Source organism: Zosterops lateralis, assembly GCF_965231275.1.
Source record: "Zosterops lateralis genome assembly, chromosome: 1".
Taxonomy (NCBI): domain Eukaryota; kingdom Metazoa; phylum Chordata; class Aves; order Passeriformes; family Zosteropidae; genus Zosterops; species Zosterops lateralis.
In genome coordinates this window covers 22,253,839-22,280,285 of record NC_139762.1, presented here as the reverse complement: position 1 = coordinate 22,280,285, position 26,447 = coordinate 22,253,839, and the positions used below count along the sequence as shown (strand labels likewise).

Below are 26,447 nucleotides of genomic sequence, written 5' to 3'. Positions count from 1 at the left end.
ATAGCAGTATATATTGTCTCTGGATCTACTGCTGGAAATATGAGGTAATATAACATGGTTATACTTTCTCATTGCAGATAATTTCAGTAAATTCACACCTACTGCATATGAACAGTTATTGCAAGCCAGTGGGTTTCCAGGAACTACTGAAGCTACTGAAAGTAGTTTTCTCATTTACATGGTCTCTGGACCTTCTAAGTGTTTCCACAACACAACTGATGAAAAACACACTTGATTTCATTTAAAGTCATTCTATTTCAATCCTCAGTTTTTGACTGAAGGAAGTGTCAGCATCTGCAGGAATCGATGAAGCTCCAAAATCATGTCCCCGACCTCAAACTTTAAGATCACAGACATTCACTTCCATCTCCACTTGCATATGATCACATTTCTGCAAAATACTGTTCATTTTTTTATGCAGTTGCACAGTCTGTGTTCAATATCTACAGAATCAGGTCCAAGATAAGAAGATAATGCCAACTGAGGCAGGTCAAACACCATATTGCAATACTGCATAAAGCTGAAGGAAGGAGGTAGAAGGCAAGTTAATTTTCTGTAAAGTTTTTGACTTCAACAGCTTCCAAGTGTTCAAATGATATAGAATAACACACTACATTGTTAACGTGAAATAAAAAAAAAAAATGCAGGGCTGGACAGGAGTCACCTAAAGCATTTCTCTATTAGGCTCTTAATGTATTTTTCTATCTTAGATAGACTAAATCCAGAATAGCCCCACAATAGACAAATATCCTCTATGAATACAGTCACTTTGAAGTTATGACAGCATAATTGAATTATTTGATTCTACAGATATTTCAGTTCCATCAGAAATGTATCAAGTGATTAATTCAGCCAACTACATTTCATTTATCCTGGTCTCAGTCTACCTATTTTACTGGCTCTGAGAAGAATCTTCTCTCTGCTTTAATACCAGGAATTCTGCAGTTTGGAGAAAAACAGCCACACAGAGGATTGTAAACACAGATGCAACCAAGAGGAACTGCAATCCTGAGGCAGAGCTTTAAGAACGTGATTGCAATGGGCTCTACCATAAATACACCTGTCTGGTGAAATTGGTCTGCATTAAATGAAGTATATTTCAGGAGCAGTCACAGATGCCCCATTGTCACGATACAACAAAAACACAAATAAAAGAACTGAAAACCTGACTCCACTGCAGCTGACATGAAAACTGTAATTTTTCATCTCTAGCCCATGCCTCAAAAAGTACCTGCGGACGGAGGGACCTTTTCTTCCATATACCTCAGTGTTTACTGCATCCAATGTGATAATTTCTTCTGCTCTCTTGTCAGGTCAAATTACTGTATTTTCTCAAAGCCCTGTAAGTTGAATGGAGTCCCTCTCATTTATACTCAGTTATACTCATTTATACTCACTTATCTATACTATCACCCCTAAGATTTTGGTGATCCTGGTAGTAGAAGAATTTACATTTAAAAAACGCTAGAAGAAATTGACAGTATCATTTTTTTTTTCAAATTCATTTAGAAATTAATATTTTAGCTTACTTAATGGAAACATAATATTGCAAAAACCATAGTTCTAAGAAATATACATCTACCATTTAAAAACAATAGAAAGAACAAACTTACTTTCAGTGCCATTTGTAATCCTTGTGAAAATGGTCCTTGAAATGCAGAAAGAAAGATACTAAAAATTATGTAGAAAGTAGGACTTATGTTTTGATCCTTCTCAGAAACAACATGATGGCATCTTTTTGAATGGAGTAAGTATGAAAAGCAAAGAATATGAAATAAAGTATGTGTGGGAGTGAGCTAAGTAAATGTGGACAAAAGGAAGACAGTTTTTTATAAATCTACAAGGATTCAGAATTGAATTTGTCAGAAAGGCATTTTATGTTCCCCAAAATCTGAAAAGAATGAAGTAGTTGTATTGTGTTTCCTGGGTTTTCAAAATTTTGTCTTCAAAGGAAAGACAAAGCCAAAAGAAAAATTATTCCAACTTTAAAGCTCCTTCCCAACCCATTCTAGCTTATCTTTATTCTTCCAAAGCACCAGGATCTTGCCCTCCTTTCTCCATGAGTCTATCATGTTGGCACTATAAAATTCATTTTTTCCTAATATCATAAAAAGCTCTGAATGATTTCTCCCTGGTCTAAACCATAGAATAGTTGGGATTGGAAGGGACCTTAAAGATCATCTAGTTCCACCCTCTCCTGTTGTGGACACCTTCCACTAGACCAGGTTGCTCCATCCAACTAGGCCTTAAACATTTCGAGAGATGGGTCATCCACAGCTTCCCTGGCCAACCTGTTCCAGTGCCTCATCACCCTCACAGACAAGAAATTTTCTTAAAATCTAACGTAAACCTACCTTCTTTCAGTTTGAATTTATTCTCCCTTGTCCTGTCACATATTAGTGTAAGAAGTCCCTCTCTTTCTTTTAGGCTCCCTTCAGGTGGTGGAAAGCCTGATGCAGCCCAGGACACATTTGGCTTTCTGGGCTATAAGTGCATGTTGCCAGTTCATGTCCAGTCTCTTGCCCACTCCCACCTCCAGGTCCTTGAAATAACAGATATGTGCTAATACATGATTGAGTGCTGGAATTAGTGCATCCTCTGACACCTTGGTAAAGTCCAAAAGAACAGCAAAAGATTTCTAAAGAAGAATGAAGGAAAAGGTAACCACTTTTAGCATATTAAAGAAAACTTTAGTTTTGTAGATTGCAGTCCAAAAAACCAGAGGCTTTGTTAAGAGAACAAAAGGAACAGGCAGTAGGAAAAGGCTGGTGTCTTTAGGATATCCTTCTGAAATGTGAGGTTGCAGAGAATTTCTACCATCTTTGATAATAGCATTATTTCTTGTAATTTTTTTCAAACTAGGTTAGAAGTCCATTAATAAAGTCACTGACAGAAGGAGAATAAGGAAATACCTTGTAAGTTACTTTCAACTTCCTTAAAAACATTTGCCTTCAGAAAGGAAATTAACTTACTTTCTCCCACTCTCACCCTTGAGGCCCTTTTGAACATTCCAGGCACTAACAGAAAAAAAGCAGGCTCATGTTGCAACAGCTTGGGAGATATATGTGCAGATGAGGCAATTCAGACTTGCTGTCCAACAGAGAATACACGAACACTCTGCTTGTTTGCAGGATAGTGTTTCATCCTTCCTCTTAAAAAACAAACAGATCCAAAAAGGAAAAACACTGCATGTTCAGTACAGCCCAGCAGGACTTCAGTCAGTCCTTCTGTGAACACTGGCACATTTTGCATTTTAATTTGCAGTTTTGGTCCATTCATAACATAAAATAATTGACAACAAGGGAAAGCAACTTTGTCAAGTTTATAGTGCAGTTAGTGTCCAACTATTCAGGATATTGGAGACTGGGACACCCTTAATAATGGTAAAACACTGGTGTGCTGTAAAAGGAGACAGCAGTGTCCAAGTGTCTGGGGGTCAGCAGAACTCATTAACTCTGGCTGGGAGTTGGTACCATGGGATCCCAGGTTGGAACCACTAAGGGAATTTGGCAGTATTACTTTCTGCTACTGGTATTATTTACTGGTTCAAAATCTGAATGATATGAATACCTCTATTCCTAGAAGAAATGTGACAGTATTTGTGTAGTATTATAAATAAGTTAATGGGAAGGAGCTGAACCTGTGCTGGATCTGAAGAGAATGGTCTTGTCCTTCCTATCTTTTGGAGGCATGGCTTATCTTTGCCCTGGGCTCCTTCCTGAAAGGAACCTCTATATGTGCTGCTTTCAGCTGGTACACTTTATGTAGGTTATTCTTGCTTTCAGCTGTCTGCATCATTATTGCTAACATTTTGATTTTACTTTACCTTGTTGTTGCGTTCAACCCCAGTGTAATCTGCTTCAGGTGGAATCTTTATATGTAGCTCAGCTTCATAGGCTCCTTCTCCATCATTCCTTGGATTTATTATGAGCATGACACAGTTTTCTTCTCCAATTATTAGCTGATCTGTATCCCTGTACAGAGTATACTTCTTGTCAGGAGTAAAAACATGCACAATTTTGATTTACATATGAATAAAGCAGAAGGACATTTGTCTCTCAGAGCATCAGTTCTGGAAAATACTCGTGAACAGAAAATAAAACATTTTCTATAAAAAGAGACCCCCTGAAAAAGCGTACCAGTATCTGGGTAGAAAAGAGGTCAAGAGAAAACACCACTATGGCCAAAATGGACTACCAAAAAACTTGAAAGGAACTGGTATAAGATTTCAGAGCCTGACTACTTTCTAAACAGCAAGAAGTATTTAATGGAGGAATCACTTGCCACGGGGGTCTCATCAGCATTGTTTTCTGGAGGACACAAAGGTGGTAGTTCTCTCCTTACGTCCATTGTAATACAATAGGATGGAAATTCTCCTGCAACAGCACTGTGCTCTTTTGTTTCATAGCTACAGACTGATTCTGATGAGAGTCAGGTAACTTTCAGACATTCCCCGCTTGTCCTGCTTGGCATATTTCTCCCTCCACAGGAGATACAGTTGACATGTTTTGAAAATTTTATTTTAAGACCAATTTAATTCACTGTATGTTGAGTTCACGAGAACTGTGTCCAAGTTCAAAGTCACTGGCACACTGAAATAAAAAAACTTGAAACTTCTTATGAACAACAATTTGTCTCATCTCTTGGTTTTCAGAGAACTAGAAACACTCCTAACAAACACCTGCAAACTATATATTCTATGATAACCATTAAACATCATTGATGTGGTTTGCAAGTGTATATTTCTCCATTTTTGGTTTTATAGCTGAAATGGATGCACAAATTAAAATCTGGAAATCAGGTAAGAATGACTAGCTACAATAAACAACAGAATGTTGCTTCACAATAGAACTGTGTTCTACATACTTCATCCTGTTACAACAGTTAGCACTGTCTGAACTTTCTTATATACAGAGTAATTTATTTTATTTAACTTACGGTACTGCAGATAGTTGCAAGTCAGGAATGCATAAGTTGTCCTCCCCACAGTCAACCAGAATGTAAGCCTGTATCATTGCAAAGTAATAAATTATAATACAGTTAGAACATGCCTTAAAGTCTAAATTGCTTCATTAAGTATTGCTAACCCAAGTGTCTTAAATACCACTAGCACTGCCTTCGTGAATTAATTTTTTTTTCTCCTTTCTATAAGTTCCTTTTCACATGGTAGTTGGAGGTTGGAGGCCATTTAGATGGTCAAATACATCCTTAGAAAAACAGTATAATCTTCAGGCCCTTTCCCACACTAACTTAGCTTACATATTCTAGAAGACACTCAAAACTATGAGCACAAAAAAGTTTTGGAAATACTTGAAAGGCCTGTTGGTTCTATATTTATATTCAATCTACATTTTGTATTAATTAAATCTGTGTTTTGTAATTTCTGGCTGTGATACTCTCTTTTAAGGAAGATGACATACACTAATATTTGGAAATGCTTTCATGTTTATATACAGAAAATGTGGCATGCAAAATTCATACCTGTTCTGCTAGTGAGTTTTTCTGGTAATAGTTCAGTATTGGCTTCACAGTCAAACTATCTTCAAAACTGGACTCATCCAAACTATAATTGAAGTTTATATTGATGGGAGATAATTTATCTCTAAATTCTGTTTCATCCTGTGAGTGACAATCACATAATAAAAACCAATGGTTTACTATGTTTATTTCAGTTGGTACGGTGTGACAACATATTCAGACTTCTGAAGGTAAAGATGTGGTCCTTATTGAAGGTCAAGACATGGTTCTTTGACAGATGCTGGCCAAATTCTGGCTGCATGTGGTGTCATTAGGAAAGCAAAGTGACTCACCAGTAATTGGAATGCCCAGAACACATTGCCTCCACAGCCCCACATCTGGAAGAAGCTGGCTGAGCTGAGTAGACTCAGAAATTTTTCAAAGCATTAGCCTAAAATGAAGCTGTTCAAGAGAGACACACAGAACCAACTCCTGTCAGCTACTGCCCTCCTTCCTTTTGAAATGGAGGTAGGGCGTGTGTGGATTTGTGGAGGTAATATTGCTGGTTTGAACCATAACCAAGATTTTATAAGAATTAGCAATGGTAAAATTCAACCATTTAATTGTCTAGATATGTCCTTACACAGTGCTTGAAACTTCTCCATTTCACCTCCCATTGTATTTCTTGGATCAGACTTGGAATCTACTTCAATTGCATGAGGTAACTCCACCTGCAAGTGAGCAAGTGTTGACCCTTTCTCCTTTACAACTTCAATTCCATAGTTTTAGTTTTTCTAAAAACATTTTAAAATGTCTTTAAAATACTTTTTTTAAATGAATGAATTTTAGGCCAGTATTTCTGGCAAGACTCCTTTAAAATCTTTTGAACCTGAATTGGTATGATATTTAACATGATTATTTTATTACAGCGCAGTGAATACCAAAAAAGTAAAGGTACACCAAAAAAGGACAGCAATCTTGCATTTTTGTATCAGAAGATGCAGTATTTGGTCAGAATTTTGAGAAGAGTGTGAAATTAATGTATTTTTACGGAGAAATTCTACACTCTTCCAAATCAGTCTTTCTTTTATACTTCTATTGACGAAAGCCAAAGATTTACAGAAGGAATTTTTTCAAGGTATCAGTATGCTCTGGACATACTGAACATACACATGAGGTCAATATTGTATCCCATTTCTGTAATTTTGGAAATTATTCTTCCTTTTCCAGTGACTCCTTTTTTATTATTATCTTTAAATCCCTGGTACTACACAAACGATGATGAGAACCAAAAATATTTTAAACAACTTACTCTGAGATAAACAAGGAAGTCCTGGCAATGGAGTTGTTTCTGTCTTTCTATCACAATAGAGAAGTAGTGATGTGACTGATGGTAATCAAAGAAGAGGGTCCTCCTAACAGCTCCTTTCTGTTTCAGGGAATCTAATTGTAATTCACCTTTCAGCACTAAAGGATACAAATAAATAAATGAGTTATTGATTTAACAAAAGGAAAATAGTAAAAAATTAATTATGTATTGCAATTAATTAACCTAAGCAAGTCTTCCAAGAATAACTAATCCATGCTTTAAGTGCCTGTCTAAAAGCCCACTAGGTTTTGACCCAAATTATGCAGGACATGTAATTTAAGCATTCTTATTTCATTGACAGATCATGTCTGTATAGGACTTCTGTCTCTTTATTTTTTTCCAAAACAGAACATTTTCCAACAAGGTACATTCTTTGTTTTATTTAGAAAATGACGAAATCTGAAACAAAAATCCTTTAAGTGAGTTAAGTGAGTAATAAAATGTTTGTGTTTACATACATATATACACACACACACACACACACACACACAAATACTTATTTTAAACTGCATTTTCTTGCCTTAGGAGGATCTCACTCCTAATGTCTTTCCAAATGTAGGAAAAAATACATCTGAAATGGAGCAGGACAGGGTAAATTCTAGGAATAGAAAACATTTCTTACCTATCCCATCTGAAATACTTTGACCTTCAAAATCTGCGCAGACTCTTACAGTAAAGCTACACATAAAAAAAGTAGAAGTAATTCATTATTAGAAAATGGACTGACCTGGGAGTCAGCAGTTTCCAAGTCATATTTTAACAGTTTTATTTTCATTTTGTTAAAAAAGATGTTAACTGAGATTCTACCTAGCTACCTATGATAATTCCTAATTAAGTCAGGAAGCATCCTAGGCTTCACTAGTAATAACAGAAGACAGTCTCTGAATACTTCCTGGCAAAGGTATGGAGAAGGTTCTCCCAGATGGTCCCAGTAGCTCTTGAGAGAGCCCATGGAGATTACCCTTCCAATAATATTGCCAAAGCTGGATTCTATATGCTGAAGTTCAGCAAACCATCTTTGGAGCAGGCTGTTGGCAGATATCCTTTCTGGTTCATCAAGGTCAAATCAGAAAAGTCTTGGAGGATGTTGTCAGTGCTCAAGTTGTTTTCCAGCAAATTAAAACACTCATGATACCAATGTGTTCCATTGGCATTACTGTAAGATTTTCATTATTTCAACAGGCTATAATTAATTCCAAACATAAAACCTAAACTGTTCAATTTTTGGGGCATTAGACTAACCAAACTGCACTGCATTAAATTTGCTAAGTTTTGCAGAAAGTGGCACTTATATGACCTAAATCAAAGCACAGACAAACTGGTGATTCATGTTCTTTATCTAGTACGCTAAAGCAATGCGTTCTACAAAAAGCAACATAATCATAAGTTAATTGTTTTTAATTTGCCTGTTCTGAATGTATAGCAAGCTCTTTTGAGCCTAGAAATATTCACATCACTACTATAACAATACAAATGTCACCTAAGCCATAGGTGAGTCCTTTCCCATAAAAAATATTTCTGTGTAAGACTGGCAACAGATTTACAGTTACACTCAACAACTGATAGGAGAAGCCTTTTATAGTTTTATTGGCTGCTACCTTCTTATCAGAATTTTTAACTGACACAAAAATTTATTTAAAAAACTAAAAAGGTAATGATTATAGAAAAGTTCACTTTGTAAGGAATCTATGCAAGTTTTATAAATATTTAACTGAATTGCATTTTGAAAAAGTTTTCACAAATTACTCTGGATAGTATGAGAAATAGTATTAATTATGCCTTTTGATACAATTAGCAGAGTGTACTTCCCTGACTAGTGGCAAAACAAGAAATCTGCCACTGGAATGATGTTCTTGATTTTTGATTTCTGCTGTCATCTGTAACATAGACTTAGTTCTGCATACCTTAATTCCTCATGAAATCCCATGTAATGTAAGCAAATTGCTAAAGGTGAAAGATTCTTGCAAGTGTCTCTGGTTACCAATATTTCTTAAAGAAAATTTTCATGGCTTCATAAAATGTTTTAGTTTGTATATGGACAAAAAATCATAGGTCAGCATTAAAATCAGCTTAGGTTAAATAAAAAATAATTGCATTTTTCACTGATCTTGATCTCCTCACTACTGTTATACTGTATACTAGTGTTCCCATGCAGTGGATACAAAACCACTAACATAAACTTTAAACCAACCTGTAATCACATTCTAATTGCATGTTTGTTTCCTCTGACAGATGTAATGAAACTGCCACATCTGGGATATGTGTCACTCTCATGATCTTAATGAAAATTATTTTTTTGAAAAAAAAGTCATTATTTCTTGAGGAACAAGAATGGCATAATGCTATTAATCTCTGCTAAACTGTAGCCTTCAAATGACTTTCCATTCTATGCAGAAACTGCAAATTTATTCATATTCCTATTTCTTTACAATTACATGGAGTTAATCCATGAAGAACCAATTATTTTCAAATACCCAAGGACAAAACAACAAAAATGAGGAAATCTTGCGTAACTGCATAAATGCAATGTAGACATCATACTTCACAGGCCAGTCTCACTTGTCAAAGTGTAAGACTGTATTTCCTCAAATACAAACTCAAGAGCTGTCATGGGATTAAACTCAGTTATCTTGATTTGGAGGAATCATATAAATTTTGCCCTATCATGGTTGAAAAAAGGTTCCATTCAAAAATGCAACTTGGAATGCTTTACTTGTTAGAGAGAACAATTTCAGTGTATGCTTTATTTATTACAATGACCAGAATAATTCATCATACATATTTGATAACTGAAGTCATGTTCTTAAATATTACTGTAAGAGTCAAGATTTACTCCTTCCACTCCCAGCAAAGCATGTCAAAAACGGAATGGCAGAGCAAAAAGGCAAAAATTTGGAGTGGATAATCTCCCACACTCCGGCCACAAAGAGAAAAGACTATGGTTTTAGCAGAATTTTGCCACACATTTGCGATTTTATTATTTAGTTCAGAAATAGTGCTAAAGATTTCAATTGCAAATCTAGACAAATTTAGATTCGCTCATGGCTTCAACAGGATGATGGAGATGTTGAGGGATGTTTTAGTGTCAAAAAAAGAAAAGCAGAAGGAAAAATAGGCCACAAAAGAGGACAGGAGTCTAAAGAATTTATAGAGATTTGAGATCTGACTCTTAGGCACAGTAAGAAATAAAATATCTCAGTTTTTGAGCTTGCTTGTAGGAGCAATCAACTGAACAACACAATTGACAATCAAAGGAAGGAAACTTCAGCAAGTAAGAAACAAATGGGAAATAGTGCATCATCCTAAAGCATATGAACTTTTTATGTGCTATCAATCTTGCCTCTCTGAAGACATCTCCACATCACATTTATTCTGGATTGTCTGTCATCACTATGAGATTATGCTTTGAATAGTATTTGACTGTAGTTAAAAAATAGAGGGAAAGTCTTAAAACTGAACACACTAGCTTTTCCTGATAATCTTGGGGCAATAAAGCAGTTTGTCTAAAATAATGTTATGTTCTTCAGGTAGACACAAATATTTTTACAAGAACAAGAAGTTTGAAAATATCCCATTCTTCAAAACTACTCTCAGCATAGATGGAAGTAGTCTCTTCAAAAGTTAACCCTAATAAAATTATTTAATCTCACCAGAAGTGGTGAAAAGTCAGTTATCCATATATAATATTTTCTAGACTGCACTTAGTACCAGAAAGAAATTGTTTTGGTCTGGCTACTCTAGCAGCTGAAAAAAAATTTAAAAACTTACTTCAGGAGATGAAAAGCAAGGCATTAGTAGATCCTACCAGATAATTTTTCATTGCAACCAATTTCTTTAGCGCCCAGATTTGTAGATGGATAGAAAGAATGGTTAATGCCTTAGCAGAAACATAATGTAAGGTTTAATGTTATGGTCTTCCATTCTGTGTGATGCTGATACTCAACCTGCAAGGTCACAAATCTCCACAGAAGAGAAGCTGTTATTGTCTACTGATGAACGACCTTTAAACAGTTTCCTTTTGAAGCACAATATGTAAAAGCAATTCAATTCACTTCTATTATGATGCTCTAATACTTGCCCTGCATTCAGATTTTGTTATGGCAAAGCCTAATCCAGTGACTAACACACACATGCCTAAGCTACGTCACATGGCCAGGCTGCAGTAGCACTAGGGCTGCTGGATAAATCAAGTGACTGCCCTTTGGATATCTCTAGGGCTACTGAAGCTGAAATTTGGCACAGAGGTCTCCTGTACATCACCTGCCTATCCCCTTTTACCAGCCCCTGAAAAGTGAGGTATCCATCTTCTGACTCTTGGCCATATGGCTTTGCTATCCAACCCATGGAGTCAGACTGGCCAACAGTCTTTGGAAAAACTCACACAAACTCATCTGAAAAATGGCCCCTAGGTCCATATCCACAGGCACCAATCACATCCTCTTTCAAATTAGGTCAACGAGAAAAGAAAATACTAGTAGTAAAAAGGAGCAAAAGTAAAAACAAAGTCCAACCTAGGCAGTTAGGAAAAGCTGAAAAACTATTTTGGGGGTTACATCTTTGGTAGGAACTTTGTATTCAGCTTTTTTCGAAGTGTATGTAGAAATCTCTCATTTACTGAATCTAGCTGACTCAAGATCATGAATATTTTATAACTACTTTAACAGTAAGAAATTTGGAGATAGATGAGCTAAATTATTTTTTCAAAGTATTTTTTATAGTAGGAACTTGAAGATCAGAAATTTTAAGCACTCTGTTTCTGGTTATAGTGAGTTTACAGAAGGCGGATAGCCTACAAGGCACATCTCAAATCAGACATTCAAACGTGAAAAGCACTTACAAATAAAAAATATTCTACAAATATAAAAATAGAAATATATATATACATACAAAATATATTCTACAAATTGATTTTTTTATCATGATTGAATGCTCCTATGCAGTTTTTGATAAGTCAGGTAACTTCTCTAACTTACTGCTCCTCTACAAAACAGAATTAACAATATTCACCTTAAATTAGTAAGAGGTGAGTAAAAACTTTGGTAGATGCAATTTAAGAACAAATACATGAGGTAGCTAATAAACAATCAAACCTGGACTGGTAATAAAAATACCAATAAATTAGATCTCCTGACAGGTAGAACCCAATCTTGAACATAATAAATCATATGATGTGGAAAGAGGTTTTGAAAAATGAAAATCTTTAATTTATTTACCTCTTTTTTACAGATATTAACTTGCGTCTTTCACACTGAGAGGAAGAAAAAGTCTTTTTCCATGTTCTTTAATATCTTCAAAGTTGCAGAATTTGTTATAGATTTGGTAGTATTGGGAACTCAGAAACAGCCACATTTTGCACACAGCAGAGAATGAATTATGTGTTTCTAGAAGTTCAAGACAATTCTCTTTCAGCTGTGCATAAAAATGACCTTTTGTGCATGTTTCCTCTGCTGCTTCAGCTTTGCAATTTATATCATGGCAGAAATAATATTTTCCTAATACTTAGAAACGTACAATAATCCACATTATTCATGCACACATGCTTCCTGAAACTTTTCTGGTAGGAAGTTTCCTTTTACTCTAATTTTGCCGTGTCAGTCAGTAGAGTTTTATACAAGTTGCACAGCTGGATAAGAGGTACAGAAATCTGTCCCATGGGACTGAGGAATTCTTTGCCTGTTGGAGTTTCCCTACTAATTGTTTTCATATGTACAATACAAGCTTATATCAACTAAGGAAAAAAATTAGAGTGTGGAAAATAGCAGCTGCTCTTCAGTCATTTCATGACATGAACTAAACCTTTAGGGAACAGTATTTCAGAATAAAGCTGACCAAAATTAAATTATGCTCCTATTAAAGCTCTTGTAGATATGAGCCAAACTTCTTCTGGCTCATTGTAATGGAGAAATGAAAAGAAACAAACAAAAAAAATATGTTAAAGGAGTATGCATTTCTTCCTTCCTTTTCTAAACAATATCTCAGAGCAAGAATATTTTTTAAGAGAAATTTTTTCCTCTGGGGCAAAAAACCCCACTTTTCTTCTTTCAATACCTGTTGATAACTGTTACAGTTCCAAAATATTTTCCATTATGACATTAAGCATTTCTTAAAATTCTGGAGTCATGAAACAACATAATTTGGATGAATGAACATGCTTCAGCCAAGTGTCTATACTTCAATTTAATATTTTTTTTTACTTCAATTGTTAAAACAAAAGATAATTCAATCAAAAAATTCCAGAAAGGCCAAAGTTTTGTAAGGTTCTGGGATTGCATAGTTCCACCAAGTACCTTTTATATTGCTCTGTATATGGGCAATTTTCTACACTGGATGTAGAGATGAGGAACATGATAAAAAATATGAGAAGTCACATAAAGTGTAAAAGAACAGCACAAGAGTGAAAATCTCTTGACAACCCCATTCCAGATGCTTTGGAAGCCCACATATTTATTGGTTTAAGGGTATCAGAGTTTATCAGAGCCTGCATGGCTCTTAAATGAACTGCTTCTCATTATTATATCTTACAGTTCATATTTATCAATTAATTCTTAAGATTCTTTCACTGAATCTTACATTTGAGATGAATTTTAGGACTCTTCTATAAAGAATATCTCCAATGCGAGGAAATCCTCTGACCATCTTCAGTGTAAAAGCAGTGCAAAATTTCTGCATTCATGTTATCTTCTGGAGTCCTCCTTTACACCTTAGTATTGTTTTTGTCCATCTCACGTCCTGGAAGGCTTCCTGCTTCTAATGTTTTTACATCTTAGAAATCTGTTGCTCACGGTCTCTCTGGCAAGACTTACTACCATTTTATATTCATCTTGCACATGCTTATGCCCTGTTTTTATTTTAGTTTCCACATTTGTTATGATTTCCACTTTTAAATAGTATCCTATGTATTTGTAATAGCCTCTTTTGTCAACTGTTCTTGGGATCTCTTCAAAGTGACTTTTTTTCTAGAGCAGTAAATGTGCCTCTCTGTGGTGTTACATGCTATTAGATAGCTTCCAAATGTCCTGCAAGCATTTTGGACTTGTAACTGATCTTAAATTGTTTTAATTAGCTCCAAGGTCTTTTATGCTGGGCTGTTTTGGTTTTTTTTTTTTTTTTTTCTGTTCAAAGTTAAATGCTACTGTGGTTAAGAGTTTCTCTTTTAGGGATGGTTGAAACATTGTCCTGTGTGATTGTGCTAAAAATAACTTTCCTCTGACCAAAGACAGCCAGAAATAACATCCTGTGAACTTCTCTCAGGATGACCAGCCAGATTCCTTCTCTTCTAGAAAGGACTAAGATCTGTCTTTTTCCGACAGAAAATGGTGGGTCCACCAGCTCTGCATCACTTTCACTGTTACATTTTGTCAACAAACAGATGACTGTTTATGTGTTTTGTCTGTTTTAGCTGTTTCATGTCTCATTCATCTGAACATTGCATATAACTTTGCAGCTTGCCCCTAGCAGACACTGTGCATCCTCCTATGCAGAAGGAGACTCAGGGTATGAAAGGACTCAACTTTTAGCTACCACAGTTAGCTAGGCAATCTGCTATGTACTGGAAAATACCAAGAAGATTTCAATGGAGGGAGGTTTTGTTGTGCTCAGAGCATGTTCCAACATTCTGAACTTTGAATATGTTCAACAAAGAGTGGCAATAAAATTAAGGAACAGGAAGTTATTTGAGAAAGAGGATATGGAGTAATCATGGACTTACCAGGCCACCAAAAGCTGAGAGCTGGGGAGCTGACAGGTTTTATTGTCTGGATTCACAATCATGGGGTTCAGAATAAGATGAGCATTCACTGTCACAACAGGTCTGGCTCTGGGGGATAGAAATAAAGTTCACCACATTCAGAAGGAGCACATTTAGCACCTAAGCTGCAGCAGAGAAAAAACTGAGTTGGCTGCAACAAAGCCAGACATGTAGGGTCACTTGGGAGACCACAATTTTACAATGCTGCTCATAGCCAAAAGAATCTTTTTTTCTTTTTCCACCAGAATCCTACTGAGATTCACAAAAAGAAATCACATGTTAACACATCACAGAAACAGTATCCTATGGTTAAGCAATAGATGTGTCCCAGGACTGAGGCACATTGGACACATTTCATCACACTGAGTTTTCTCAAAGGGACAGAGTTTGCTTTTTTGGGTTTTACAGCAGTCCTCTGGCCGTCTTGCAGATTTCTTTTGTACCATCTCCATTAATAATGATACATTCAGAGTTACTATGTCTGTTTTAAGACTCTTAAACACATAAACATGATTTGGTTAAAGTAGTTGGTATAGACTTTCTTGGGCCAATAACGAAGTAAACTCTGACATTGTTTGAGACAGAAAATTGACTTTGTAAACCAGGAATAATCATCAGTAAATTGTGCTGAGTACATGAATATATAGTTTTGGTGACAGAAACCATCCCTCTAAAGCTGTTATTAAGTGATGAGATAATCTATTACTGCAAGCAGTTTAGAAGATAAATAATAAAAAGTACGTGGCCAGATTCTGTTTTAAGACAGCAATACTATTTACACTGACTTACATAATCTCAGTTTTCTAACTTTCCTGATATTTTAATCTACATCTGAGCTTTTATGATTACTTCATTATATTACTTCAGCAAGACATTAAAAAATAAAATTACTCTCTTCACTTTTGTGCAACAGAGAAAACCTTTTTTTGCCTAGAAAATTTCAGTAACAAAATTCTATTTCAACAGTATGACAAGTTGCATATTTGATACATTCTGGACAGGAAATGGCCTCCTGCTATTCACTTTCTTAAATTAAATAGAACATATTTTATTGTTATTGAAAATACAGAGTGGGTCTAATTCTTCAGTGTTTCATTTTGTGCAGGATGAAAACCTTCACTCATGGCATTGCAAAGTATTTGCATGATTCTTACATAGTGCAGCAGGGAAACCAGGTCTGCTCACTGCACCTACAGTGTTAGATGAGTTGAGCTAACATTCCTGCTTTACAAAATTCTTATGCTGTCACAAACATTCAGTTGGGAAGTAGAACATGCCTTTTCTCAGTCAGGTGCTGTTGGGAATACAGACAACAAGAAGCCAGACAGGAATCAGAAATATGTCTACATTGTTGTAGCAATGGATGGTGAATACTTAAATGAAATGAGCTGTCAGCATGGCTGGACTAAGAGACAATTAGCATATTTTATGTAAATGTTTATGTATTTGGTGGTTTTAAATTTTACATCTAAACAAAAAGCACATTTAGTTAAACTCCATAGTCAACAACAACTTTTTTGTTTTGTAAAATGGGATCTTATGCATTTTTTAAATTGAGGCTAAAAGCAGCAGTCTCTATTTTCAATAAATGGTTCATGCCTTAACATATGCAATGTCTGAAGATTGGCCACTTTGAAATTTCTTACTAGCACCATTTCCCCAGGAAAGAAATTAATTTTCAATGCCATGCCTTTTAAACTTCTTATTTAAAATTAATTAAAGAGTCAAACATTCCAGAAGCTGCTTGAACTAAGCCTAAGCATGGAAATTTTAATTGAAAATTACAGGTTTTGAGCATGGGGAAAAAGCATTTGTTTCTCATGAGATGTTTAATTTGTCATCTCTAATGACCACCTTTTACACACTGCAACAGGGAAACGGGAATATGACATTTTTAAATTTTAGTATCTTCCACCGAAGCTGTAAAATATCAAATCCATTGTGTTTGCCACATACCTGTAAACAACTGCTTTTCCAGCTCCAAATGCACCCACAATTAAATCTGGAAAAACCAAAATGGCTTCAGAATAGCTATACAGAAATCTCTCACACATTTTTTCCCCATTATAAATTAGATTATTTACATTAAAATTTCAGTAACATAAAACAAATATGATAATTCCTTTCTAAGCAGTTTTCTTCACAAGTGTACCTGAAAGAAAACATTTCACATGTCAGAGATGGTGTCGTAAATGTCTCAGCTGTAACCACTAACTACCAAACTATTTAACATGAGGTCACCCACACCACAATCTCATTACTCGAGCTGAAAAACAATTTCTTGCCAGTTTCACATAAGTCATGTTGAAACTTTATGGTTCCTTCCTGAGAATCCTTCCATTCTGCTTTGTGTTTTAATTAATTTGTTCATTAATTTAGGCATTACATCTCTGTGCAAAAAAATACAATGCAAGGTCAAAGGAAGGCTGATTTGATAGCTTCTAATGTTTCCAGCATTGTAGCAATATGTGCCAAGGGTTACAACAGTTATCCATCTAAAGCTGTCATTTTCCCTGACAGACGGAGTCAATAACACAAGCTCTACACTGGGACTTGGGCATGTCTTTGTCAATGGTCATTGGCCTGGCCCAGAATGTTTCCTCTTTTTGCCTGGAGTCTCCACATAGTGCTCTCTAGAAAGATCCAGACTGGCTTGCTGGATCCATTCAGGCGTGCTGGAGAAAAACTGGAGCCAAGCCATGACGTGAAAGGATCAACTTTCTTGCTGCCTCTGCCTTTAGAAAGAGCTTTGTTTCATTTTCTAAGCCCCCAGAGTCCATCTGGGCCCAGCATTCACTCCACTACTGCTATCATTCAACATGACTGACATATATCCAGTTCAAAAGACAGAGCCTTACAAGAGACCTTGTAGTGGTACAGACTGGCAACCTAAATTTATCTAAATAAGTTAATTAAATGAGTACTTAGGCTTGTAAACAAACCCTTACTTGCTGTTTCTATAGTTGGAGCAGTAGTTTGCCTAAGAAGCCCTGAAGTCATTGAGCATGATGCAAATACCAAGCTTTGATGTTAATTATCTGGATGGGTTTGGTCCAGAGCTGGCAGTGTATTTTGTAGTGCTCCTCTGTCTTTCAGATGGTCAGGGTTTCACAGAGAAATTTAAACAAACACTTCACATGGGCAATGGCCAGTCCTTCACTGAAATCCATTAATTAAAGTTCTAATAGGAGCAGACACGGACAGTTTATTGGTCTGATCTTCTTTTTGTACAACATTTACATTTTTCTAATTTCATTGGCCCTAGAGAAATATGTTTTAGGGTCATGAACACTTTAAATAGCAGAAGAAAGTAAGTCTTTTTATCTCCTTTTTGGGACATTTGTGCCTTGTATTCTTTAGTAGCTTTTATAGACAACTTGCCCACAGTACCAAAACATAAAGATGTTTTCTCTTAAATAAACAACTAATTGAGACAAAGCCACCACCATGAAGGCTGCACTACACAAAAGCAGAACTTCTCCTGACAGCTCACTTATAGTGGCGCCCATAGTAACCCCCACAAAGATTTATTATTTTTTTTTGATTTTTATTTTGCTTGTGTTTGAAGGTTTTTTGGTGACTTTTGTGTTTGGTAGGGTTTTCTTCTGTTTGTTGTTTCTTAAGCAAAAAGAAACATTATGTTATGAACAGAAAGTGAAATACAAGATGGAAAGCATTTCTGCTGTGTTCTTCCCAACTGGACATGGTGAATTCTGTAACAGACTTGACATAGGATATGTACTGGTCCATACCAGACCTGATAACTCAAAAGGTTTCAGGGTTATGTTGTAAGAGACAAAATAGGTAGATATCCAAGACTTATACAGATCTTGGCCTAGTGATGATTTCATAATACGTTCTTTCATTAAAAAATAAAGGTTAAACACAACTTGGGTAAGCTTAATAAAATGTAGCCTGTTAGAATCTGAAGTTGAGAAGAAGGAGTCTGTCAGATACAGCTGGCCTCACTAGTGTGAGTGAATGCAATTTCAGTATGTACTGCTGTGCAAATGTCCCCTCTATCTTGGCATCCTCACTTTAATATTAAAGAGGATTTTGTACATCTGCTTAATGGTTAAATCCTGGTTTTTTGGGACAGAGCCAAGCTTATTTAAAGACGGAAGGTGATGGGTCTAGAGGAGCAAATATAGGCCTCAGTCACCAAAAGACTGGTTTTCCATGAGCAGTCTTTCTGCATTGCCACTTCAGCCAGGTTTGGAGAGACAGCAGATAGGAGGAGGATCCTCAGTCATGGCACCACCACAAAAGCCCTATTTGAGACTACTTTAAGGGCAGCCAGGACTGAGCCTCATCCTGCTCTTGTTTGGAGGCTCTTACTTTTACCCTGACATGTCATTTGTTTTCTGATCTAAGCCATGCTTATTCTTGATCCAAAGAGCTCGAATGAGTGAAACTACAGAGTAGAGAAAGTGGAACTAGGAATGAATATGCAAACACCACCCCTCCCCTCCCGCCTCTCCCCATATTTATAGTCAGTAGTAACTTCTACAATCTAGTGGAAGGACAAAATGATTATATATTCAAACAGAACATTCACTGGAAGATTAATTGGGGATTTTTCTTTGCTTTGTCTTGTTCTGTTACGGAGCAGTAATTTCATTCTTCTTCTTTCATTGCTTTGTGGGGTGCAACTCCTATACCCATAATTGGAAAAAATAATTTTTGATGTTGCTACAAATGAATGAGATTTGAATACACATCCAATCAGTGCACTTTTATAAGCAGAAGTTTTGAATTTGTTGAGTGTTCCATAGAAGAAAAGTTACTAATCATTTCTATTTAAAAAAATGCATGAGATGTCTAAATTATATAAATTTTGGCAACTTTTCCTTCCTAAAAATTGAAGTTTTCTTTATTAATTCTTGTTAATGCTACACATGCAATGTCACTGGTGCAAAGGTCACTAGCTGAAAAACAAGGTTTTAACAAGCAATTACGGAGCAGAAGAAGCCAGTTTAAAAAATCCAGCTCAACTCCTTAGAACCTTTCCAAAAAGAGCCTGAACAAAAGCCTATGAAAACATTTACTCCTTTGCATTGAGGCATTTTTTAAGCTCAGATTAAAATGTGTGACTAAAACATAAAAACAAAAATGGAGAAGTGTAAGAATCACAAAATATCCTTCAGTTCTTCTTTTCTCATATTTCATGTTTCTGAGATGATGAGGGACCTCCTCATTGGTTTAGTTAAATGACCACTTTGCCTTCATTGTCTGTTGGAAAAGATTATCTATCAGCTGCTTATCTGCAGAGAAACCAAGATTTTTAAGGAAGGGTTGGTAGCAGCACTCATATGCTTCTGCCTCATTGCTTTTGAGGAATAAATGAGCTGTGGCGTCACAACCATGTTGCAAAAATTAAGAAAACAAGCATGGAGTGACTCCACAGGAATTTTTAACTTCCATTTTTAACACACATTTTCTGCGGTTTGTATGCATTAAAATCCCAGCTGGTGGAGTTCACAGAGCTTAATGCTGAAACAAGTGTCTTTGGGACATATTTTACCAAAGTCAAGGGGCACTGAACAAAGTCAAACAATCCTAATGCTTATTTCAAATACTTCAAATTTACTTTGCTCCGAAGAGAAAGGTTGCAAGATGCTGTCTGGTGGAAGAAGTCTATTCTCTGAGATAAAATGACCCTAAAAAGTTAAGGTGATGGCACTGAAAGGGACACTGGATTTTGTAAGCTTATGTGTTCACTTGCACCTTCTGCCATGTGACTGTGCCAAACCTGAAACATTGTGTGATAAAGGGCAGAAACTTGCCATGATGCTCACTAAACCTTTAACCAAATGAAGAAGTAGGAAGATCAACTAAGTCTCACTTCCAGTCTCAACAAGACATATTCATTTATTAACTCAATAAAATTTTTTGATTCCCTCACATTTTTAAAGGTCATCTCCATTCTCTCCAAGAGATGCAGCCTCAAGGAGTCTGAGCAGGGAGGAACATGTATCACATTCAGCACCCCACACTTGGCTGGATCCTGTGCAGCAATCCCAAGAGAAATTGCCAAGACATGGTGTCTCATATCAGTACACAGAGGACAAGAAAAACAACCAGTGAACAACGACATAACTGGCAAACACTTCACTTGTCAGAAAACCAAAAAATAAAACTACAGCTACTAGGACACAGGTAGGAAAGTGTTAACCTTGGGGACTCAGAATGATTTGTTGACAGCTCTAAACATAACTCCATGCAGTCTGTCAGTTTCATTGTATAGTATAAAAAGAGACTGGAAACCAGTCATATTCTGTCTGAGTACAGGTGCCAATGGAAATTTTGTAAAAGGGAGAAAACCACCTACCTAACTGTAAACTCTATTAAAAAATCTTTATGAGCCTTTTTGATTTTATTTTCCACAGCCAATCAGGTGGCAAAAAGGCTCATGATCATATCTCTATTTGTTTTCTAGAATTTCAGTGTGCATTAGAACCCCAAATCTCAGTAGGAAAGGTCCAGAATAAAAAATGTCTTTAAATGACCATCACTTCAGGTTCGAACATAGTAAAGAACACAGGCCTGTCAGCATAGCCAGCTATAGTCAAGAATTTTAGTGAAATACTACAAACAGCCATCATTCAAAGCAGAGTCTCTTTCTTCCAATCCTATCATTCTCAGCTATCTTAATTCTTCTCAGTTTTTAAACCATTGTGGTAGCAGGTCTGTTACAGATAAGGGTAATTCATATCAATGCTTCTCTTTTGTCTGAATGAATCTCTTTCACAATACAACAATATTATTCATAATATTACAAAAAAATCCCAAAGAGGATGGTTAATGCTTTATCACTTAAGTGATAAAGACACTACTTACTGTGATCAATTGCTTTACTCTTATATTCTAGTGGGCACAATACTGTGATTTCATAAAATATTGCAAAGAATTTTAGAAAAGCGTGCCTACAAATTACAGAGATATTAATTTCCCATAAAATCAGCATATTTGTACACAATTCTTGGCTTGTTACTACATTTTTGACTGATTATTCATGTGAAAAAATAATTAGCTGGTAGAATCACTTCAGCTTTTCTGCATTTGCTGGCAGAACCCAAGCCATTGTTCTGGCTCCAATACATAGCAGTCCCCTCTTACCAGAACAGATGCAGCTTCTCATTGATTTAATTTGTTTGTCTTCCATAAATCTCCTGGACCAACTTCATAATTTAATCATCACTAGATTCCGATTGGTAATATTGCTGGCACAATGCCTACTGTTCTCAAAAAAATTTATTAATCTGAAGAACCCTTGCCTCTCAGAAAGAAATTTGAGGATTTTCTTCCTGCTGTTTCAGTTAATGTACTCAGCAGATGGAGCTGTTAAATACTCCTGTTTTATTAAGATTAGACTGGATTACTGAAGTTATGTGGAAATTTTGTCTTCTTATTACACTTCTTTCCTTCTTAAAATGTTTCTAGAGTAGTTTGATTTTAACTACTATGATATTCTAACTAACTATTCTTAAGATAATAACTGATTCCAAAATAACAAGGCATGAAGATGCCTTTATACATTTCCCTGTGCTGACGAAGGCCTGACTATAAAGAACAACCAAAAGAACAAGCCAACAGCTGTGTTTGTGCTGAAGTAGGATACCTTGAAGATGAAGCTTCAGTGGTACTGATTCCAAAACGACTCTAAGTTAATAAGGAAGACTTACACAAGCATCTAAACAGGCAGGGAGCAGAGACAATAGTGTATAATTTATTTGAGCAATTTACTAATCAACAGTCTTTGAATAGTGAATTCATCCAAAGCACTGTTCTGAATCTACCCACACTGTTAAAAGAAACTGGTTAAATCATTCTGATTCAGAAACACACTTGAAGAAACCTCAGTCTTTGGGAGGATATACCACAAGAAGAAAGCAAGTTTAATGAGTTGAGTAAGTTATTCATTATAAACTATTTGTTCAGCTATAATCAGCCATCAAGTGACTGAACATATGCTGAAATGTGAGGGTGGAAACCTTACAGCCTACAAATGTCTGAGCCCTGTACAGATAGATGAACCAGCTGGAAGTGCAGCATCATCACCTAGACAATCACAGACTCCAGGCACTCAGTGGGGCCAGCTTTGAACAGATGCCCAGAAGCCAAAAGAAACAAATTTCTTTCCATTAAACAGATTTATGGATTTCTTTTGTTCCTATGAAAACTGAACTATGCTAATAGAAAAAGACAAAATTATAAATAAAATAAACTATAATTCAAAATGCATGCCTTTGCTCATTCTCTGCTCCAGGCCTTGATAACACACATAAAGCTCAGGATGGAGCAAAGGGGCCCTAAAAGCCCCAGATTTACAGGACAGTGGCAGTTGCCTTGAAAGATATTATTACACATCCCAGATGTCCCAGCACAGAAGACAGGCAGGAAGATTGTGCTGAGGCAGGTATTTCAGAATATCTTTATGCAAACCTTGTAGACCTGCTGTTACAGAGAATCCCATGGTTATATAAATTGTGTTACAGCCCTCACTAGTAGGGCCTCAGACACAGCACAATGCTGCTTTGCCATGTCCTCACCTTGGCACAGAATCTTGCACACAATTCCAGCTCCCACTATATTTGCACTTAAATTGATGGGAAAAGACCATCTTTAATGTTTTTTCAATCCCATCACCTCCTTTATTTCTTTAATCCCATTTACTTTTTTATGACTGTCAACCCAGAATAACGGCATTAAACCAGTATTTACTATTGCAGAAGGAGGGAGATCAGATCTTCTATTTTGAATATGACCTTAGAACATGAGTTGTCAGAAAACAATGAAATGGATCATCTGCTGAAAGATATTACAATTATGTCAGTGGTAGTAAATTAGTGGCAGAGAATGTGCCTGTGTGCTGTATCTTTACTATCTGCAGTGGTATCACTAAAACAGCTCTAACACAGTTCACCCATGCCAATTTTTAGACTCCAGAAACCAGCATGCAGCAACCCTGTTTTGGCAAAAAGTAAGTTTGATATTGTGCACAAGGAGTGTTCAGTGATAGTTCAGAACCACAGACAGCATATTTTATTTACTAGTGTCGAGGTACCTCAGGAGGATTAACTGATCTTTTCTTTCAAATACTGGGTACATGTTGTGTACTGGAGAGATACTGAGTATTTCAGCTATGGTACTAAGATTGTCAGTGTCGTGCTTAGAAGACTGAGAAAGCTGCACATTGTGGCTGGCACAATCTATCTGACTGATATGCTTAACCTGCTTCCTTTTACTAGTCTTATCTGGCTATAGTTTAATCAGATTCTGTCTCTTACATGACTACAGAGAAAGGAGCATCCAATCTTTAATTATGACCATCACACCACTGCTGGGCCTTGCAATCCTGCTAGGTGAGGAGGAGACCTTCATTTGGGGCAGAAAGTGATGAACACAAGCACAGAGAGGGCAGCTGCATGAGCGACACAGCTGTTAGGATTATCGGCACAGTTTTCTGCCTCTGCAGCTTCCCAGGGTTGAAAGTTTCCCACTGCCTCCAAGCCTGCAAGCAGAGACTACCATATTATCACCCCTGTCTGTGCTGATAAAGGAACAGTTCTGGGTACATAACATCTGGAATGTCTGTAAGTATGACACAATTTACAGAACTGCCTCCCTGGAAAGCTGCAGAGATGTAAACCAAAGGTTGTACTTAGTAACAAAACTCAGCCTTCCCTGTTGAAAAAAATCTCCGTATTTTCACAATGCTGAGAGGTCTGTTACAGTGACAACATCTGTGCCAGGACAGCTGAAGACAGATGGTCATTACACTGACAGCACTGCTAACAAGAAAGGAAAAGCCTTGTTCTGTCTGCATGCTGATCCTACCAGAGAAAGTTCCATTTTTAGGTATGATGTTGACTAGTTAGCTATTCAGCTGTCTGTACCCTGTGCTTGTGCAATGAAGGCAGGGCATGAGCTTGAGCACCATGATGTTCTGTCCATATTTTTGTGTTGTTAGTACAGATTAGCTGTGATTTTAGTGTGTGCAAGTTAGTAATTTCCCAGATAGCAGCTGGGAAAGGTCTGGAGAATCACCTGGGCCACAGACCTTTCACAAAAGAGAGTTTGGGTACTGCCATCCTGTTTCAGTGGTTTCAGCTGATGATAGTGAGCTGTGCTGTGCTATGTAGCCTCAAGGCCAGACTAGAGTTCCTGGCTCACTTTATTTTCTTCTACAAACATAATTACTGATAGCAATGAAAAACATTTGGGATTACTGTTTTTTCAAGTACCCATTCTGATTTTCTTCTCAGTAGAGAAGATAGAGCTCATTTTTGATGTTGGTTAAGTATAAAACCCAGGACAATGGTAAAATCTTTATGAGAAGCAATACTTCACCAAGACACAAGTCATAAGCTACTTGCTTTTATGCTCTTTACATAAAAGTATTTGAAGAAGAGGAGAAGAGGCAGCAATGGTGGCAAGACTGAACAATCATTTGGTACAGCAGAACGGATGTGCCATTATCCACTGCACAAGGAGCAATTAAATATATTAGAATTCCTTCCACAGGATTGCTAAAATACATGGCTGATAGAGGAAGTATGTTAGAAGCTTGTATAATAAGTGGACTGCAGAACTGTTCACTGTCTATTCAGTATAAGAACTAGAAGTTGCCTAGTGGAACAATAAAGATTTGAATGGGACACAGTGAGAATTACTTCTTCACAGAACATTCAGCTGGGCTGTGGGGTCCATTGACAAATTCTGCATGTGCCAAAAGTCTGCATGAATTCTACAGCTGATTGGTCAAATTAATGGAAGAAAAGTCTGTCAAGCGATACTAATTTTGGAGGTGCCATCTCTGACTCAGGGCCAGCTTGATATTCTGGTTGGTTAATGCTGGGTGAATATTTGTGAAATATCACAACAACTGTACAATTCCCAGGATATCTGTTGTTGGCCACTGTTGGAAACATGCTATGGTGCTTAGACAGATATTTCACCTCTGTCAGTATGGCTGTATTATGCTCTTCCTTGTCTGCTCTGCTACTCCACCATTAAACCTGTCTGTGATCAGTTTTCTTCCAAATTTATTAAACTGGGGTCATGGGGGACAAGAGACTCTTTCTCTGCCTTTCCAAAAGAAGACCTGAAAGTTGGGGGTGGGAGAGACTCTCTCCCTTCGGTAGCCAGGAGTTGCAGGAAGAGGAGAAAAGAGAAACCACTCCATCCACAGGAAAGCTGAGGGATTTGAAGAGTTCTGTGTACTAGGGAGTCTTCGTCTGCTCCCTATTTCTTTCTCTGTTCCTGAGCTTATATTGGCATTTGGATGAAGAGAGTATATTACTTCCTGTACCAAATGGCTGCTCTTCTCCAGAAGGCTAATACATAGATCTCAGCCTGAACTGAACTCCCAGCCAAGAGAGGATTTAACCTTTTTACGATGGGAGAAAAATTTGACTGTAATTCACCCTCACATTTTAGGAAATGTATTAGCCAACTAGTAATCAAAGAGCACTAGTTGCTGGGGCCAATACAGCAATCCCAGGATGAAGCTCAGTGGTCTGTGATAAGAAGCCATATGAACAGGTGGTATCTTCTGCCCTCTGGGTCAGTGACCTGCTCCAAAAACAGGAGTCTGATTCAAAGAAGGCCTGAACCTCTAAAAGCTCTAAAAATGCTATACAGTGCATTAGAAATGAACTGGCAGAGTAACTCCCATGTCTCAGACTCCCATTTCCTAGCATGGATATGCCTGCCTCATGAACAATGTCAGGCACAAGTGCTTGAGTAAATTATACAAGCACAGCTATAGTTATATAGATCAGTCTTGAACAATTGAATTCTAGCCATGGAAGAGCTACATGCTTGGAGAATCTCACCTTAGACAGTGGCAACATGCCTTTATACCTGCAG

The 26,447-nt window shown here is 36.7% G+C and overlaps 1 protein-coding gene across 1 annotated transcript in view; it reads right to left on the bottom strand.

Moving 5' to 3' along the window:
- ITGA8 (integrin subunit alpha 8) overlaps positions 1–26,447 on the bottom strand; it is a gene marked incomplete at its 5' end in the record, with an annotated part of 117,414 nt that overhangs the window by 59,007 nt on the left and 31,960 nt on the right. Inside the window, 7 exons of the mRNA XM_083864930.1 lie at positions 3,827–3,974; positions 4,939–5,006; positions 5,482–5,619; positions 6,770–6,924; positions 7,449–7,504; positions 14,535–14,642; positions 16,530–16,575. Coding sequence (XP_083721056.1) covers positions 3,827–3,974; positions 4,939–5,006; positions 5,482–5,619; positions 6,770–6,924; positions 7,449–7,504; positions 14,535–14,642; positions 16,530–16,575 — 719 coding nt within the window. The remainder of the gene's footprint in view (positions 1–3,826; positions 3,975–4,938; positions 5,007–5,481; positions 5,620–6,769; positions 6,925–7,448; positions 7,505–14,534; positions 14,643–16,529; positions 16,576–26,447) is intronic.